This window comes from Macrosteles quadrilineatus, unplaced genomic scaffold, assembly GCF_028750875.1.
Source record: "Macrosteles quadrilineatus isolate MER2022 unplaced genomic scaffold, UCM_ALF_1.0 Scaffold_3__2_contigs__length_128488019, whole genome shotgun sequence".
NCBI classification, from domain to species: Eukaryota; Metazoa; Arthropoda; class Insecta; order Hemiptera; family Cicadellidae; genus Macrosteles; species Macrosteles quadrilineatus.
This window is the reverse complement of record NW_026542596.1, coordinates 80,708,348-80,728,532: the sequence shown is the minus strand read 5'-3', so window position 1 is coordinate 80,728,532 and position 20,185 is coordinate 80,708,348. Positions and strand designations below refer to the sequence as shown.

General features: G+C 34.4%; 1 protein-coding gene across 1 annotated transcript in view; it reads right to left on the bottom strand.

The window, feature by feature from the left end:
* LOC128989942 (phosphoinositide 3-kinase adapter protein 1-like) overlaps positions 1–18,604 on the bottom strand; it is a 95,814-nt gene extending 77,210 nt beyond the window's left edge. The window contains exons 1-2 of the mRNA XM_054412107.1: positions 18,515–18,604; positions 7,940–7,993 (exon numbers count right to left, since the gene is read on the bottom strand). Of these exons, the coding sequence (XP_054268082.1) occupies positions 7,940–7,973 (34 nt within the window). The 5' untranslated portion in view covers positions 7,974–7,993; positions 18,515–18,604. The remainder of the gene's footprint in view (positions 1–7,939; positions 7,994–18,514) is intronic.
* Positions 18,605–20,185: the final 1,581 nt, after the last annotated feature.

Genomic DNA, 20,185 nt, shown 5'->3' with positions numbered 1-20,185 from the left:
ACCAGTGTTGGATAGCTTTTTCATAATAGACAAGGAAAGGTCTATGAATAATGGCAAATACGGATTTATGTTTGATAAATTTTATAATGACCAAGATCATGAGTATTAATGCAATCTTCATAATGTTGGTTGTAAGGCAGTTTCCTCCAAAACAGAGGGTGATAAGGGTAAATAAGTAAAAGACTAAAGTTTCTAACATTTTTATTTTTCAGTGTTCTATATCCTATCACACAGGTTTGTCTATTTACAATTATTGATCCTTGGTCCAAAGTCTGTGCCTCCAGGCTCGTATTCAGGGTTTGGCAGAGGTTAGATCAGTTCTAGCATACGTCCTTATAGCTTGGTAGTCTATGATATTCATGGCTCAACACACTCATGCAGGCACAGCACATCATAATAGTGGTGTGAAATGAGTGAAAATAGAGTGAAATTTATGTGATGAAATACACACAAATTCACATCACAGTCACAGTCAGAACTCGTAAAAATACTATAGTGTAAAATTTGTATGACAAAGTATGCATAAATTCACATCACAGTCAATAGTCCAAACTTTATGTATTGTCATCTTATGGTCTTAAGAGCCCTTTTCGGGACACCAGGTCATAGTTAGCAAAACCGAGACGTTTGACAATCCTTTAATAGATAAACTGGAAGCAAGTTTTAATACGTTTCACCCAGCATATTTATATCGCACTTTGATGATTTATTCACTAATCTAAGTGTGTTAAATATTAAATGATCTCAAAGAATTTTACCATAGAGTAAGCACACATAGTGAAATCTACCATAAAATAAGATAAATACATTTAGAACCATTATTACATTCATGTTACCGGGCATGAACTCACCAACTCATATTAAAATGAGGTTCATATTTTAACAGTAGGATAGGAAAACTGGTAACTACAATGTCCAGTAATTGGTTCTGGTTATTTGTAACAATTGTATCTATATTGGATGAATCACTGCAATATACTAGTTCAACCTGACTGACCCCTCTCTATGAATTGCCTGATGACCATGTTACCTCTGATGATCACTCTTGCATACTTGATATTTCTACCATAGAACTTTCACATTCTAATTCGTCATTAGGTCTCTATGGAAATGCCCACCTCTATATTTACACCCTCAGGTATATAGCACAATATCAGCTTCCTTTGTTATTGAATCCTGTAATTTAGCATGGTCTCATTGCTTTTACATATATGAAATACAGAAATTATGTTCATACAATAATATAGATCTATAGTTTCCAGTTAATAATGTAAATGTTGTATCTCTATGTTTCAAATGTTATACAATTAATAATTTAATCATCTGTTAGTTCAAAAATGTGATTCAAATCAATGTAAATAAACTAGTGACAAAATAAGGCTCATTTTTCAACTTACATTTATTTAACCATTTATTTCAATATATACACTTACAATACATAACAGTAAAATAAACAACAAAATGGCTTATTTTATAATTTATATGTTTTTGAAAATGAGTAAAGAACAACAGAGCTTGTAAGTTACAATACCAATGAGGGATGACAGTGCATTATGTTGTATTGGTTTTCCAGGTTATTGTTTAACAAGAAACTCCTTCTCATATCGATTGCTCAACAAATAAAATCTTTATCCACCACTATCATGGTCTTCGTTTTATCACTTTAACTAAATCGATATGTCTCGATGTAAATGGCATCCCCACTATGATTAATTCCTGTAAACACAATGCATATCTATAAACTTACCCAAAACAATCCCAATAATTATAGCAACTTTCATTGCTCACTAAAATGCAATTGTTTGTAGCTACCCTTCACAATTACTTTCTCTTCTTTGCATAAAGTAGTTTTCATCTTTATTTTGTATTTTCATCAAAGAGTACATTCACTAAAAGAGTCTTATGTATACAAACAATTTATATACAATATTCCAAGTAAAGGTTGTTCCAGCCTGGAAGTATACAACATGGTCGTCAGGGCCTTTAGAGTTTGCATTTGCATCTATTTTTTTATTACAGTCTGAGGCTCTGGCTGGATATCTCATCATGATTGTAGAAAGTCAATGCTCCCTACTTCTACTTTGACCACCAAATAGACCCCCGACATGACATAATAATGCAATGACATAATAATTTGTTATTATCGTTGCTAAGTTAAACTACCAACTACGATTAGCAAGATGTGGGATTGTGTGTTGTGCCATGCTAATTTACCAAACACATATTAATCAGCACAAAGTACAATAACACATAATAGTTCAATGGATCTATGCTGATATTGGTGATAGGGGTTGAGCTCATCACAACCCAAACTTCCGATTAAAGAGGCATCGCATCCGACATTAATTTTAAGTCCTAAACTGAAGATTACAATTTGCTTATGTTCAGAGGCAAAGTGGATACCATCTAGCATCTTAGGAATGAGCTGGTCACAACTAAAAAGAAAACCCAGTCTTTGCACCACACATAAACTGTACACAATTCACCACTTGGGACAAGAAGCAAGCCTGCAATGATACTGTGGAGCAGGACTGAGTTTAAATAATGATTCCAAGTTCTCACGTAAGGTAAAATATAATTTCGGCACGAAATATTTGCCTGATTCCTCGGTAATACATGTTTAAAGACGCTAAAATAGTTGAGTAAAAAACATATTTTTTCAATTTTTCACAAATATTTAATCCAAACTAGAAAAAATCCAATATTTTACCAGAGGTCCCAACACTATGTGTTTCTTGCCATTTAAGGTGATTCCAGCAACACATTATATTTATAAATATTTCAAACCAACTGGTACAAATCTCACATGATACAGACATTAATATGGATTGAAAATATTTTTGGAGTTGGACATTTATATAGAAATGTATAAATAAGCACGATTTTTAAAAAAGTGGCTTAAAATCTCCCCATGTTATTCTCATAGGTAAAACACCAAAAACACCTCTTTATCCTATTCTATCTATTTGCTTGAGATACAGTAAATAAACATATTTAGGCACACTACATTGATTTCAACTTTTGATATAAAACAATAATACAGGGTAAAAATTTAAAAATCTAAAACTTATATGAATACCATTTGGTAAATAAATTAAATGGTCCCATTTGTATGACAATGTATTATAACATAATATCAGTGTTGGTAATGGTTACAAACTCCATGCATTACTGGTGTGACTTTATCGTTTTAAAATGCTTATTTCTCAAAAACTGCTTGAGATACGACAAATGGTTAAATTTAGGTACACTATGTTAGTTCCAACTTTTAAACAACAAAAAACAATAATACAACATAAAAATCAAATACTATTTTAACATTATTTTAAATGAGTACAAATAAATCAAACAGTTATCATGAAAATGTTATAAGTCTATACTTAATTCCATTATTTTAAAAGTCCATTATTAAATATTCTAAATTTGTGATTTAATCACCAGACATCCCTATAACTCATAAGAATTATATTATTTTATATGAGTACAAATAAATCAAACCATTTTCATTTGTATGCCAATGCATTGTAATATAATAATAGCATTAGTAAATAAAGGTCTGATTTATTGTTTAAAAATACTTATATCTAAAAAAAAGGCTTGATATACAACAAAACAGCTAAAATTCCAGCAACCAAAATAGCCTTCAACATAATAATACAGCATAAAAAGTTAAACAATTTAAAACCATTTACCAGTTTCTTTTGTATGTAAATGTGTTATAATATAATTTCAACAATAGCAATAGTTTCAAACTCTAGGTATTACCAGCACGGCACTGTCGGGGGCATGACGATGTTCAAAGTGATGCGCCTTCTATCACTTACATGTTTGTCTAGCTTCTAAAAAAAATATTTATAGCATAAAATTTATATATTAAAATTCTACATAAACTACTGTTTAATACAATATAAATATAATTTAATTTATACCACTGTATAATTATTAATTAAGGAAAATATAAAAAGGTTACTCAAAGCAAACATGAAAAAGTAAGTAAGCGAGGATTTTTTTTATTTTTCGGTCAGAGAAAAACTTTCAGTGGAAGAAGTATAGATGATTAGATGTTCCTCAATTTTTGTTTCTAACATTTTTTCATAAGACTTTTAGTTTGTCATCGCTGGGGATCAGAAGTAACCTATGGGTCGGGAGCGCGTCCGAGTTCACGTGCCGAGAGCTGGGTTTTTAAAAAAAGTGGTCAAAAAAAGCTCTTCATTTCCAGGCTTGTTTTTTCAGTATTAATAACATTTTTTAACCAAAAATGCCCCCATATAGCCTCTAAAACGCCAAAAATAGGGTAAAACCATCATATTTTACCTATTTTGGGTGTTTTTTCACCAAAAAAATTCAAAAGTCCTAGGTCCAAAAACGCCGAAAGTGGGGTCATATTCTGGTATTACCTCTACTAATTGCCTTTCACAGGTGCGTTAGATCATACGCTCTAAAATGTCACATTAATCGTGATAATCGGTTTCGTATTACAGGTGAAAAAGGTTGTAACAGGGAAAATATATATCGTTGTATTAAGTATATCATAATGAAAGCCTCACAAAAATGTATGTAAAATCTCCTTGCCAACAACTACTGTGCTCTGATAAGTGTTGCCAACATGTTTTCGAGCATACACGTATTACGTGCTCACTATTCTGTGTTATTTGGTTGAAAAACTGATGTGCGAGATAGTGCGAAATGAGTGTGACAAAGTTAAATGAGTGCGGGAAAGTAAGTAAATGCAGGAATCTGTTACTTTGCGTACTAAAATCGGTGCGAGAAATCCCGCTTTGCCAGGTAACTGAAGGAAAATATCTTTCCTGGTTTGATGAAGGATTTATCATTGACCTCATGTACGTTCATGACGTCACTCATGTAGTGTTGTAGATGAACAGTTTTTGTGGAAGATTGTAGTCTACACCTTTCGATGCAAATTATACAATCAGGTTGTTTCTTACACGTATAACTTGGTGTGATTTAAAGATTGTGATGGCTCAATTGTATCTCCTACACACACTGTTCTACACCGAGACACTCACACATTGCCACGTGGGACATATGGCCTGTTGACTCGCCGATTTATAGGCCATTGTTACAAACGACCATTATGTGGTTTGTCGAGCGAAAATAAACTTGTGTTTCAATCGTTCCTTTGGTAGAGGAACGCGACGGTTCTATTCGCTTTTTGCTATTAAAGCGGGGCAATGTCTGGAAATCTCACTGATTCAACTGTAGAATGTTTTGTTTTTAATGTAGGCCCGAGAAACAACAAAGATCTTCATGGTCAGGCGTATTTTGATGAAAATTGTTATGTGGGTACTAATCCATGGGATATCCAAGCGTTTTCTTCATTTTGTTTAAAATTTTGATTTTCAATGGTGAATTTTCCATAAAACCCCTTAAAATAACGGAAAAAACTAATTTTAACAAAAATGGCTCGTACTGTATTGGTTAAAGTTTTTCATATTATAGCTCTGTCATCTTTAACAAAACGGTACAACCTTCATTACTGTAAAATTACGGTAAAAAATTATTTAGCCTTGCTTAGTCTATGGTTATAGCATTGACTATTGGATATTGTATTGGCGCTTTTATAGATATCCCAAGAACAAAACAACCTGCGCAGAAACGAAAAGATCACGTGGTTCGCGCAGGTAGGTGTGGCGTACCATTCAAACCTGCGCGGCTCGAAACGGCCCAGGGTTCTTTTGGTTCTGTTTTATACCTACAAAACAGAAGATTTTATCAAAATTTCGGTTCAAAAGTTATTGCAACTTTTGTGTCTTTCACCATAAAATATCAGTTACTCCCGCCACTTGTTCATGATAATAAGGGTTGTTGACAAGCTAATGGGAGAAAGTATGTGTCAGATTGCTGGTACCGTTTATTCATGCATAATATGAAATAAACGGGTTGTAAGTAAGCTATCAGAATTTTGGACATATACACTGTATTTCAAAAATTATTCGTTTAGCGCCCTAAAATTCCACAACCGATTTTAAGATTAAGCTTGGTGTTGTATAAACTTACAAATGACACATCAAATAAAGTAGTTTGTGAAACAGTGTTGTATGGCAGCTTGAAAGCGTCGTTTATTGACCCCGACTCTGTATAAACACAGAAATCATACTGTGGTATAAACCAAGATGATATGCTAGTTCTTCAATAGCGTCGAAGAGTGCTTCTAGTATAATTTGTTAGAGAAGCAACATCAATCCTGTTTCTTAATTCAAGAAGTTCAGTCAGTACTTACTAAGGGAGGCACGTACACACGATGTTTTATGGACCCCTAGGCCGGGTAGAATCGTATAAACCACTAGCATCAGATCAAGTAACCGCAGAGGCTAACCTAATCTATCACTAGGACTGTCGAATACTGTGAAATTCAACAAAGTGCGTACCATATTTTGCCAGTAATGCCTAATCACTTCCAGGTGCCAAAAGGTCGTAATTACACTTGATATTTTGAATATCTATATATTAATAGGCAAGCATGTTTCTTGAAAACCTTTTTTCTCAGCTCGTGTGCATGCAGGAAAAGTCTACGCATACTATTAGAAAGATATTTTCCTTTAGATGTGCAGAACCCCCTTGATAGGCTTAAAAATAAGCACAAAATATGAGTTTGAAGTCTAAAAAAATTGTAGTAGGCCTAATGGGTTGCCATGCTGGTGACGAAATAACAACGAAATATAAACAGAATATCAAAACAAATTGAAGAAATTGCAATCACATGTTTTATTTACAGCGTGGGGTGAGAATATAGAAGACTGTACATTAAATATTTTTGGGTCGAGTTTTCAACCACTGGACTTCCTCTAGTAACGATTAATACAAATCACGAAGAGGGTAAACCCCTGTATTAACTTTGAAACAAACAAACACTATATGTGAACATGCCTTAATTGCGTATTTTATTGGTAAAAAATGTTGAGAAATTGTGCTTTATGCTACTACTAGCAAAGGAAATAATTTCTTGTATCTTTGAGGTAACAATGAACTTTTCGTAAAGTTCGACTATAAAAATTTTCATTTGTAATCAAACAGTTTAACCAGACAAGGCTGGCAGAAGAGTCAATTGTTGCCGACAGAAGTCCGTCAATCTTAATGTATTAGCCAGACGAGAGGTCACTATATGTCTCAGGGTCGACAAAGGTCATGTAAACAGTAAACAAAATGTGTTATATTTCAAGCAAATAGCTGGACAATTATTATATTGTGTTAGTGATGAAGCTAAATAAGGAATTCCTTGAATTTGGTATAAAGTACGTCATCTACCTGAAACTGAGATGTAAGTTTATTCAATAGTTGGTGTAGCAACGCAGAAATATAGTAAAAGTTGGTCTAAACATGAATTCACACTTTATCGATTTATTTTTAAGTTAAGGCATGCAAGATATAAAAATAAATTTATGATTGAACGGTATTATGTGAAGTCTAACGTCTAGGGTGATTTTTACATTTTTTGTTAGTGAAAGATCCAACCCCTGATCTTCTTAATACAGTGTTTGATGTCGACACATTGTAAGAAAGCATTTTTTTAAATAATCCAATGGGAAATGGCAACCGAGTCCAGTAATGATTATTCTTTAACAGATTATAACTGTTCCTCAATCGAAATATTAGGGTCTATACGTAAACCATCAAAAATTATAAGTGTAGATATTCACTTGTACTATATTCATTTCTACCCCACCACCATCAAGATAATACAGTATATACAATCACCAATCACAAAAAAAATTTTTTAAATTTTTTTACAACTTACTGTTCATAAAAGAGTTCTCCATATGTAAGAGCGCCATACCACATTGACCATAGATAGACGACTGACAACGCCCCACGCCCAACAGGAAGCCCAGACACGGATGAAATGTTAATCCCCCAAAATGAAGTGGCGTTATTCAAGAAACCCTCGGCGGCGGGTTGATAAAATGATCACGTGACTTACCCACTGCCTCCATTGTGCGGCCGACCATCTTCATCGCCACTGCCTCCAAGATATCTGAAACACGCATCGACACACTGTTATACATATTAATACTGTGTGTCGCGGCGCGCCATATGGATCAGTATGCGCCACGCTCTCCCGCCGCCATTGCCAACTTTGAGGCGAAAATATCCCATAAACAATGTCAGAAACAAAACAACGAAACATTGTACATGATTTGTGGCTTCCAAACATTTCTTGTGTACAATGCGGTACAACATTGCAGAGAGTCTGGGTAATTGTGTAGTGTGGTGTCAAGAAAAAATTTGGTTTGCGTCACAAACATAGCTGGTCTAAAAGAGAAACGAACTCTGCACTTCACAAGTGTGAAACTTCACTCCAAGAAATTTCTTGGGTCAAACAATTTGTCTTTCCGGTAAACCTTATACATGAGTTTCGCTTATTGCTCTCATTGAGCTATGGATGGAATTAAATAATTTTTTGACAACAATTTCGTGATACCAATCGTGGTAGAGGATGATTCAGTTGGTGATATTGGAAGGCTAACATTGCATAAATTAAAAAAAGTTACTCTTAAAATATTTCAACCCCCTGACAGTTATATGCACGTTATATGTTAGAACTTAATTATTTTGTCGAGTTCATTGTGTATAAACTTTTGATCGATCGATTATTGGAGCAAACTTTCTCTCGTGATCAAACTAAGATTTGAATTGTTAAGGCTCGATACTGACTCAGTCCTTGATTATGGCTTTTTAATAAACGGTCCCGACTAATGAAACAGCTGGTCTTAGTCACTCCATTCTACCATGGACAAATAGTTGTACACTCTCATATTTGGGTTAAAATACACACCTAGGTGGCGTCCCCATCTCAATTGACAATTGAAGTTCTATAAACAATAGTGATCCGACTCTTTTTCTAAAGAACCATGAATAATAAACTTTTCTCGCCGTACTCACAACCCATTGCGAACCACAAACTATACTTAATCTACAGCAATTTTTGAAATACCTTAAATTATTGTACAAATGCCGACCGTTGTCTTTAAAAGTCTACTGATACTTTGCAGTTATGTTTCCAGCAAAAATATTTAAGGTTATTATTTTGTTAGGTATCTTGAAAGTGATCAAATTTTACTCAAACGACATTTTGTGATATCCCAATAGGTAGGTAAATTGACTTTAAAATTAGCCAATACTGAGCGAAAGGTTCATCAAGACTTTGCAGTTTGCACCCATATTTTGATCAAAACTATTTTAGATGCTTTTAGTTATCTCAAACGCAACTCCTCCCGCAGTTAACAACAGCCTAAATTCAATCCAAACATTTGAAGAGAACGTTTCACACAAAAATGGCAAGGTCACACAAATGGCCCAGTTCGTCTCCCAAGATTATCTTTATATACATGTAAGCTCTTGAGAGTTAATTAATAAGCTATTTGCGACCTACATGGGAGTAGTATTCTGTGTTCCTATCTACACTGTATAGTTAGGGTTGGTGTCTTGGAATGTGGGAATTTGGAGACGGTCCATGGGGACACCGAAACTGCCACGACGTTTTACGATCATGCTCCATACTGAAACTGCCACGGCAATTAGTGAGGATTATAAGGGTGTTTTTGACAGGGCTAGAAACACTGAAACTGCCACGGCAGATTCCCCAGATAGACGGGGAGAAAGGGGAGACTTAAAATTCCCATTTCTGTCTTAACCTTTTTATTTCTTTCACAATAATACGTTGATTGGAAAAATAAGTGATTGATTTGCGCTTTCGTATTTATATTTTAGGAGTTAATTTTATGTTAATTTAAGTTTTTAGTGTTGCGACTGTTAGAGTACTTACTTTATAAGTATTTATTCCGTCTCTTGAGAATATATTTACTTTAATGAATAATTATTTACCACTAAGAAACAAGTTTTATGTTCATTTACCACTTATATAACACTGAATTTTAAATGATCTGTTCGACGCTTTTAATTACACTAGAGGGGATCAAATACTAATATAATACTGTAAAACTGTAATATTCAAAAATAGTTTTATTCGCCCAAGACGCTAGGTTGCAGAACTACAAATACTGTACCCAACCATGGTCTGCAGAGGGGCGTTCACGTGGAATCTCAGTGGAATGCCCTCCTATTAGCTTGACTCATGTAATATTTTTCAAATTCGGTATTTCTCAACAGTTTTGTGCCATCCTTCAGAGAGTTAGTAGTAAGGGTGTTGGTGTGTTAGTTATTATACTTAGTTGATAGTCTTTCGATGGAGGATAAGATATTTGAAACGAAGAGAAGGGGTGCGGCGTTGTTAGTAGACGGCTACCGTTTTGTTATACAAAGTGTGGTGTTAATTAGTGGTTTTGCTAGAGAAAAAATCGGGGAGGATGTCGAGCAAAATGATTCACAGATTATATATAACAACGAGTAACAGTAACTGAATCGATTTTAACGCGTACCATTCTTCAGTCACTGTAGTGGGTTGAGTTTAGATAGATACCTCTAGCTTTTGTCGATATTCTTTCTTCGATATATATTTCTTCGACTAATGGCCTATTAATATGAGGTGTCACTCGATGGGGCCACCAAAATAACCCATTTTGGGTTTAAGAACAAAATTTGAATACAACAAAAAGTTCACTTGCGTGATATAGAGACGTGTTCAGAGTTTTGTTTTCTTGGCGTAACCCATTAAAAAGTTAACTGGTGATGTCCATACTTTTGCCCAGCCCTGTATATGTGAATAAACAAAATTTATAATTGAGGTATATTACTAAATAAGTATGCAAAAACATACACCGAGTCTCATTTCATTCTAATTAAACATGAGAAAATGGGAAGCAAATTCGTGTTGATTTCCCACCAGGCGTAACATCCGTGACAATTTTCTGTGATCATAGAAACGACCGAGATTATTACTGGCTATCACGGAAACGCCTAAAAATGGAGAATCGTGGTAAGAAACTTTAACGAACATCTGTGATCGTATGTTACGATTGTGGCCAAATCCGTGACAATTTCTCGATCAAACATGATCAAACACAGAAATAACTGTGATGGTACGACCGCAATGATGATGACCGGTGATGATTTCACAATTGCGGCAACATTCGCATTCATCTCCAGCGATTATTTTAACACCCGTAACTATTTTTTGCGATCGACGAAAAATTAACGATCATCTTGCACTTGCGGCTTAGTGTGTGATGATTTATCGATATTGCGCCAATACTCGTGGTCATTTCTACAGTAGTTTCTCGCAATGGCGTTTTTCGATTACGCAAAACGTGTAAACTCAGTGTTTTCGGGTGGATTTTACGGCAAATATTTGACCATTTTTATTTCCCGGTTTCTTACTAAATTCAATAACAACTCATGGACTTTTTCCTGTTAGTTAAAATTCACGTGCTATCCCGGTTTTTAGGTTGGCAGTGACCCTGAATTATCACTACAAGTAGCCTAGGCTAATTAAGATTTATTTTTTATCAACCGTATCTAAAATGTATACTTATCAATTATGAAGTTTTTATCTGGTATTATTAATGTAAACCTGCACATTATTCGGCTTATGTATACAAGTATAATTGTATCTGTATATTTCTTGGTCTAGTCTTGTATTTTATTTGTATTTCGTACTAAACAAAATCTGGACAGACTCGAACTCAATTCTGTGTATTCTAGTCATCACAAAGGATCTCATACTTCGACGCCAATTCCTAAGACAATTGGAACGCAGTGCGCGCAGTATTTCCAACTCATTACTGAAAAACATGTTTTCATGGTATTCCCAGCTCATTTCTGAATACATTACCTCCACCGCAGCCCGCAGCAAACCTGCACACTAAGTGAATTTCAATTTGTTTGATTGGATTCTTACTAAAATTGTCCATAAACAAGACATAATTATTCCCCATTTAAATAACATTAGATTTAACAAACACCTAGGGTTTACCGGTACTGCTACGGCGAGGTTAAAAAGTGTTTTTTTTTTGCAAAGTATTGATAGTATAGGATGAAATCAATAAATTCGCCAAATATGATCAACAAATTTATCACAATTGTGTTTTATTTATACTTCAGGACACGTATCCTGTTGTGCTATTATTTGCATTAGATTATGTTTCTTATTGTGCAATTTTGACGATGCCTGAATACACCTTGGTATATTTCTTAACTGAAAACTTCAAATCTAATGATAAAATATGTGTTTATCGAGTTCTTTAACGCCAGTAATTCACTATAACGGATTAAGAGCATTAATATAATACATTTAGTAAGAAACATTTTACATTCAATTGCAATCTTAATCCTTTAGAACATATTATCTAATTATTTCTGAGTTCATCGGTAGTTAAATGACTTTTTCTATTGACACTTGATTTAAATAAGTACAAAGTTAATATGGCCTCTTTTAAGTAGCGACATGAAAAGCATTTAACTAAATTATGAGCAAAGTAAAGTGTTGTGTTTCAAAATCGTCACTGTGATGAGTGAGGGATATTCTCATTCCCGTTTCTCCCTGCACGTTGCCAAACCAACCTCCCCTACCTGAGGAATCCGCCGTGGCAGTTTCAGTGTTTCTAGCATTCTCATAAACACCCTTATAATCTTCACTAATTGGCGTGGCAGTTTCGGTATGGATTATGATCATAAAACGTCGTGGCAGTTTCGGTACAGCCCGGTCCATAGCATGTCCATTGAAATTCGAGGGATTTGGATGCTTAAAATCATTGATTCCTTTATTTAAAATTCTACTGGTAAAGACGATAATAAAAACTGTATGCTACAATAACTGACATGTCTACAAAGTGTTAGTAGCCTCACATCAACTGTCTACTTATTAATTCCCTCGACAAAGTGCTAACTTTCACCATTAGCCAATGGTCTTCCCGTCCGAGCGCAGATCGGTTTCGTCTGCTAAAGCTACTACAGAAGCTGCAGATTCGTGTCTGGAGCATAAATCACCAAGACTCGTCTGACGTCTTACCAGCTGCCGCACTTCAGCTTTATTTCCTCCTTATTTTAATGCAAAAGGAGGTTTTGGCAGATCGCTGGTTCGCACTCTAGTTGGTAAAAGATCTTCCAATGAGACTTAGGTTTTTAAGTCATTGGTCAAGTGTTGGGAATACGTCTCAAATTTAAAGAATTACTCTCGTTTTAACGATTAGTGTCGTTGGTTTCGTTGACCAAATTTGATACTAATACAGTTTTATAAACTCAACCATATACTGATTTGAATTTTTTCAACAATTTAAGCTGAACAATTTATATTTTTACCTCACAAATACCCTAACTCATTCTGAATGGCGATTGCTGGCGGTTATGATAGGAGTCAGAAGAGATGGGACTAGCCAACAGCATTAGCTGCACTAAGGTACTGTCATTGACTACATACCATTCTACCATCATCTGCTTACGATACGCACCGTTTTCTGTTCTAAATATCCGTTTAGCATTATCAGTGGCAATTGAGATAGGGACGCCACCAAGGAGCGTATTTAAACTCAAGTATAAGTGAAGGGTGATAGTATAATCATATACTAAACAACAAGTAAACTCTCATCCCATTGTAAATTTTGAAGCTCGTTTTTCGTATCAAGTTCATGTGCAGTGACACTGGTCACTAGTGTCGATGAAATTTTGTTTTCTATAATTTCAGGGTTAATTTCATGATTTGTGCTTTACTGTTTGGCTATATAACTAGGGGACAAGTTATTGTTTATGGTTCGACCGTTTTTATTTTGCTAAGCGAGGTTTTAAATGACTGAAATATCGACGAACAAATTGTAAACAAAACACGACCTCTTCAGTGCACCGGACATAACTAAAATAAAATTGCCTTCAGGTGCTCTAAAATGATAAGAAATCTACTAAGTGGGTATGTTTTATCCATGGCAGAATGGAATGGTGTAAGATGATCTGTGTAGCTGTTAGAACGTTATAAGTGACGTGTGGATCCAAAACAATAACCACTAAGATCAGCTGTTTCATCAGTCAGGACCAGCCTATGAAGCCCAATGATCAGGGACAGCTGGGTCCAGTTTTGAACCATCAAAAAGCTACAGACTCAGGTGATTGGTGATAATTTTTAAATGTGTCTTATAATCGTCGATAGTTACAAACTAAAGAGCGTCGAGCGCGTACCAGAGCGAAGCGGCGCCTCGTTAATCTTGGAACTATTTCCAGACTCATTCACCTCCGCGCTTCCTGTGCTTCTCCCTCCCCGTCACTGCGCGCGTGTCCTCTGATTGGCCGGAGAGGGGGTGGGATTCCGATTTAAAATTGGCCAGTATTTTTTAATCATTATGAATGGCAGTGTGTAAATCTTCATAATTCTTTAATGGCGACACTAAGGAAGACAAAGACCATCCAACAGCCGTATTAGCTTGTATTTAATTTTTGTCGTCAATCTAGTACCTGTATAATCAATTAGTGTGATTATGCTTAATGTATTTGCGTATTTGAATATTAAATACCTCATCTTTCTTCAAGGTGCTTGAATTAATCCAGCTAGTGGCATTCAACTGTGTTTTCCTACAGTCACCCGACAAAGTTGGCTTCCTTGTACTGTTTATAGTACAGAAAGCTGCTGATTGCTGCATATTTATACTTTGCAATACGGTTTATACTTTGTCGTATGGTTTGTACTTTGCCGCACATCAGGAGTCCAACGAAACAACACAAAACAGCGTGGTTCTATTATGCACGTAATCCGTGTACGCTTGGAAATAGGTTGGCAACACTTAAAGATAATAATACTATGCGCAGCTGATTGACTATTATAACTACGATTTAACCTGTCATTTCGTGTTTATAGTTTCGGTATTTCTGAACTTTCTGGACTTTTCTTTTAAACGTTTTTAAAACATTCCTACGATCTTAATAAACAAGAAAATACCTTTAAAGCATTTTTTTAGGCGCGGAAACCACTTTAAATTACAAAAACATACGGAACTATATTCTCAAAACGCGGAGCACATTTCTTGCCGAGGAAAAATAGTGGAGTGATACGGACCGGGTACTACTTTCTCTAGGACACCTATTTGTGTTGCCAGCTGAACCTTAAAAACGTGTAGTATAATGTTTGAAAGACTAATTATTTATATGCTTAATAGTGACTATAGGAAAAATATAATGTGTAACACGAGTGCAAAAGGCCTTTGCTGCACTCGAAATCATTCCGCACTCGCCACTCACGTGTGCAGCAAACAGCCACTTTACCCACTAGTTACACAAATAACTATTCCATACCACTGCATGGAAATAATCACATTGCCATATCTGTAAATAGTATGCGAAACATCTCGTTGCCGCTCTAGAGCGGGAATGATGCATTCCCGCTCACCAAAGCTGATTTCCCAGTTGTCGTTTCTAGACCAATCACATCCGCGGATCGGTTAACAAAACAAATACAATTGATCGTTAACAATCGGTAAGAAACAACATAACCTTAACATTTTATATACATCTAAAACGTTAATTTGTGTGTTATTATAATTCAATGATGGTGGTAGGAAAATATTGTGTGTATGACAAGCACAAAGTCATTGCCGCTCTCGAAATGTAGGGCATTCAACAAAGCTTCGCAATGAGGTACTTTGCGCTCAGTTAGCTATTTTACCAAATCGAAGAGAAGTGAAGTGCACCACGCGCTGGCTGGGTTATTTCCAGTTGGTTATTTCACCCATGAAGGTTATCAAATGTAATCAGTGTATGGCCTACAAGTTATTTTTATTTTTTATTTTTTTATAAAAGAACAAAATACGCCTGTGTTATGTATTAACTCTTTGATATTTTGGCAACTTTGTATCCTTGCTGAAAATGTTTTATTGTAATATTAAGCCATATTGAGCGTTGTATACATGTTTAGCATATAATTGCTTCACATAATCGGCTTAATATATTCAAAATAGGTCCTAATACTCCGAAACTAAGGCCTCGGGGCCTGAAAAGATCATAACAAAAATAGAAGAGCGAGTTTTTGGCGTTTATACTTTATAAAACAATTTATACAGTTATTACACTTGCTATTGCACTTTGTATTAGTGATATTCTAAACTAAGGAATTCTTGGGAAACAGGGTGTTTTACATAAACAAAATAATTCTTGCGAATTACGATATTTTAAATAAATAACGAATTTTGGTGAAGTGTTTTACGTAAGCTAAACTCTTCTATACAAAATAGAAACATCCATATTTCTTTTAAAAATCAATGCAACACTATGAGTCACAACATATTATACAGAATTTCGTCTTACCGTGACTCACTCTCCTTAGTCAGTTAAAACTCCCATTCATCAGATGTATAAAAAAATATAAAAAGCTGTTGAGCGGAATGACTAAACTAATCACGCCATGTGCCCAGTGTAAAAAACAAGTGGCAACGCACAAACAAGAACAGCTGATTAATGATTTATGACTTATTAAGAAGCTCCGTGCATTATCAGCTGTTCTAATGAATGATTTATTAAAGCGGAAGTAAGCGTACACATGACAGGAAGTTAGAACCACGTGACAGTTCAGTGATTAACGCTTCATATTAGGATGCAGTTCATTAGATAATAAATTAAAGACTAGGACTATATAAAGTAACTCTAAGAAAACTTTAGGTTGAAACACTCCCGTGATCTTAAGAGATATTTTTATAGTGTAAATAATAATGCTTAGGAGTGGAGGCCTACCTAAAGGTAGTTTTTAGGTACAGCCCTATAAAATCGCCAAAAGTGGCTAATAAATATTAATGAAGTCTCTACATTATAGGATATCAGTACTCTATTAATTTTAAAACCGTTCAAAAAACACAAAATTATGTAATCTTTTTAATGTATGCAATTATAAATGTCTGTGTTACTTATGGTAATTACATTTATGAATGAAACTTTTAAGAATCAATATTTATTAAATATTGGAGACATTATTGTGATAATAGCTACGTTTGCAACATTTGATAACATAATAATTTTCCTTTTTAGCAAAAATAAAAATGTATTTGCATTTAAAAGTACATTAGTAGAAAAAATGTGAAGTTTATTTTTGTAATGTTGACGCAATTGTTTGCGAAAGTATATTTCAACAAAAAATATTCAAGTTACCACCAAACAATAACATTTAAAGTTGTCTGAAGAAATTTTAAGTAATTCTTAGACGTATATTTAACACATTGATTTTTAATTTAAGATAAAGAAGTGTGTATTAGAGAGATACGAGAGCTCACCCCGTGGTCAAAAACTTTACCAAATGTACATGTATTGTGCAAACTTCTCTATTTTAACCCCACGCTGTAAACAAAACATATGATTAGAATTTCTTCCATACTTTTGGTACAACGCGCGTGTAAATCGGTCCAGTAAGTATGGTCAGGCTAGCTGTCGTAAACTTTAAAATTTTGTCCCATGTTAAATCTCCATAAGAAAAGTCTCCATAAGTATTTTTATATAATATGTTCCTAGAGGTCGCTCCGTGGTTAGAAACCCAACCAAAAATATGTAATGTACAGACTTCTCTATTTTCCCCACACACTGTAAATAAAACATGTGATTGGAATATCTTCCATTTGTTTTGATTTTCTGTTTATATTTTGTTGTGTTATTTCGTCATCACCATGGCAACCCATAAGACCCATGTTATTTTTTTAAAGATTTCAAATTAATTTTTCGTGCTTATTTGTGAGCCTAGTTCAATTTATAAAGGGATTCTGCACATCTACAGGTAAATATCTTTCATTTGGCACCAACCACGTGTAATTCGGTCCAGTGGTATGATCAGGCTAGCTGTCATAAGTTTTGCAAAATTTTTTTAGTATATGAGACTATAGTAGACAGAACAGGTAAAAAACTTAATAAAATAAGAAAAGTTAACACATTAACTATGAACATAATCCAAAATATTGCTGTAAGATAATAATCCATAGTTAAGTTAGTTCTTGTATTACAGTAAACTAATGATACATTCGTAAACAGAGTCTCGATAATCGATAATGAGACCCTCGATAACAAGTCACCCTTGATAACAAATGTACAAGTGTAATTTAAACATTCCCTTACTGTTATTTTAATCCCAATCCCACGTTACAGCATTGATAGAGGTCAACCTTGGTAACAAGTCATATTCAATAATCCCAATGATATTCTTGTTATTGAGGTTCCACTGTGATAAGAGAATCGTTCCACGAGCGTTTATTATTATTTAGACGACGCCACAACATAAACAATGTAAAAGTGAAATCAATGATATTCTTAGCATTGACTATCTAATTTGTTCTGTAAGCCATTGTAAATGCAAGTCAAAGGATTGTATACATTTATAATACAGTATAATTTAAATTTACCCAGTGTTTATCCCAACATTGTACATAAACAATACAAACAAAAATATATTAACGTAAAATTCATATTAAAATCAAATTAATCAACAGATTTAGTAAAAGACGATGTACATGAAAACATTTAATATTTAATCATAGCTTATCTAAGGATTAATTTAAATTAAAATGCAACGATTAAAATAAAAAATAACTAAAACATATTAAAATAAAACTACAAATAATTTTTAAGAATTAAACCCTTAAAAACTTACCTTGAATCCAAAAAAGGACGTTGAACTAAAAAGGAACCACTGATCGTCACGACATTACAAACGTATACAAATTATACAGAATTGCGCTCGTGCCGGTGTGTGCGCGTGCGACGGTGCGACTTGAGCTCACCACGCGGTCGTGCTCACAACTACGGACCTGGGCTGTTCTGTATTGGCGGGACGTCTTCGCTTTTGGAGGGAGTAGAGGGGGCGCTCTCCGATTTCACTTTACAACTAACTAAAATCCCTTTCTGAAAAATAAAACCCGAAAGGCCCTTTTTCTCGTGAACATGTGTTTCGAATCGGGCGACCGTCGGAGCGGCACATACGGGGCTTTGGCGGAAATTGTAAAACTTCAGAGTTATAAGCCACTAACGAGAAGGTTATAGTTTCAGTATAGATGAAATGTGTAGTCTTAATTTGTAGTTGACCGACAACGGATAGAAGAGTGGGTATAGCATACACCTTTTGTCCTCAAGTACCGGATTCAAATCCAGCAGATTACCAATGTCTTACGATAATCCTGCGACTTAATAGTTTGAAGTCTACTATCATTGACTATATATACCTACAGTAGGTACAGTAGGTATATATAGTCAATGCTACTATGTAGGTTTACCTATTAAGAAAAAATAGTCTCTTAAAGAAGGGGTTTTGTATTGAAGAACTCCATCTACTAAGCCACGTGCCAATTTTGTTTTTAGTTTGTATGGTTATCGCCATTGAAATTTATTAATATTCAGAATTATTTTGTACGACCATTCCATAAAAACTTCTCTAAATATTCCAAAAGGAAACGGAAGTTTTTCTTAAACAATAAGAACAAACTCGTAAGTATTCACAAATTATTTAAAGGAATTATTTGTTATTTAGAATTGATTGGAGAATTCGAAGGAAGGGGGGGTCATTTAATAGATTTCTGGACTTGTGAAATTGTGGCCTAGTCATTTATGATGGTCTTTTCATTGATAATTTATACTAGAGGTCAGAAACTCGACCACAAATATTATGTACAGACTTCTCTATTTTCAACCTACGCTGTAAATAAAACATGTGATTGGGATTTTTCGATTTGTTTAATTTATGTTTATATTTTGTTGTTATTTCGTTACCAGCATGACAACCCCTAAGGTCCATGTTATCTTTTTTTAATACATTACTAGTGCTTATTTTTAGTATATTTTAATTTATGGAAGGATTCTGCACATCAACAGGAAAATATCTTTCTAACAGTATACAGTAACAGTATAAGAGTTGGATTTTTGCGTAGATTTTCTCTGCGATTCACAGGAGCAGAGAAAAAAGGGTTTAAAGAAAAATGCTTGCCTATTAATTAAAAAAATTTTAAATCTCGAACGTTTTACAATATTGAGTGAGGAAATATTCACTAACCAAAACTCATTGAAGTTGTAAATAAATTTAAATTTTCTTTATTTCCCAATTGGGATATTATATTATTATTAGCGATGCCTAAATGGGTTAATGTAAGGATTATTAAAAAGTATTATACTATCATGAAAAGTAATAGGATGAATTATATGCAGAATAGTCTGTAGTTTCAAATGTGGTTGTTAGGAGAAAATAGGTCAGTTCTGTCGATAGTGAAGGACTCTCTTCAAAGCGAAAGAGTTTACAATTGACCTTATACCACATCCAAAGAAAACTCTAAAC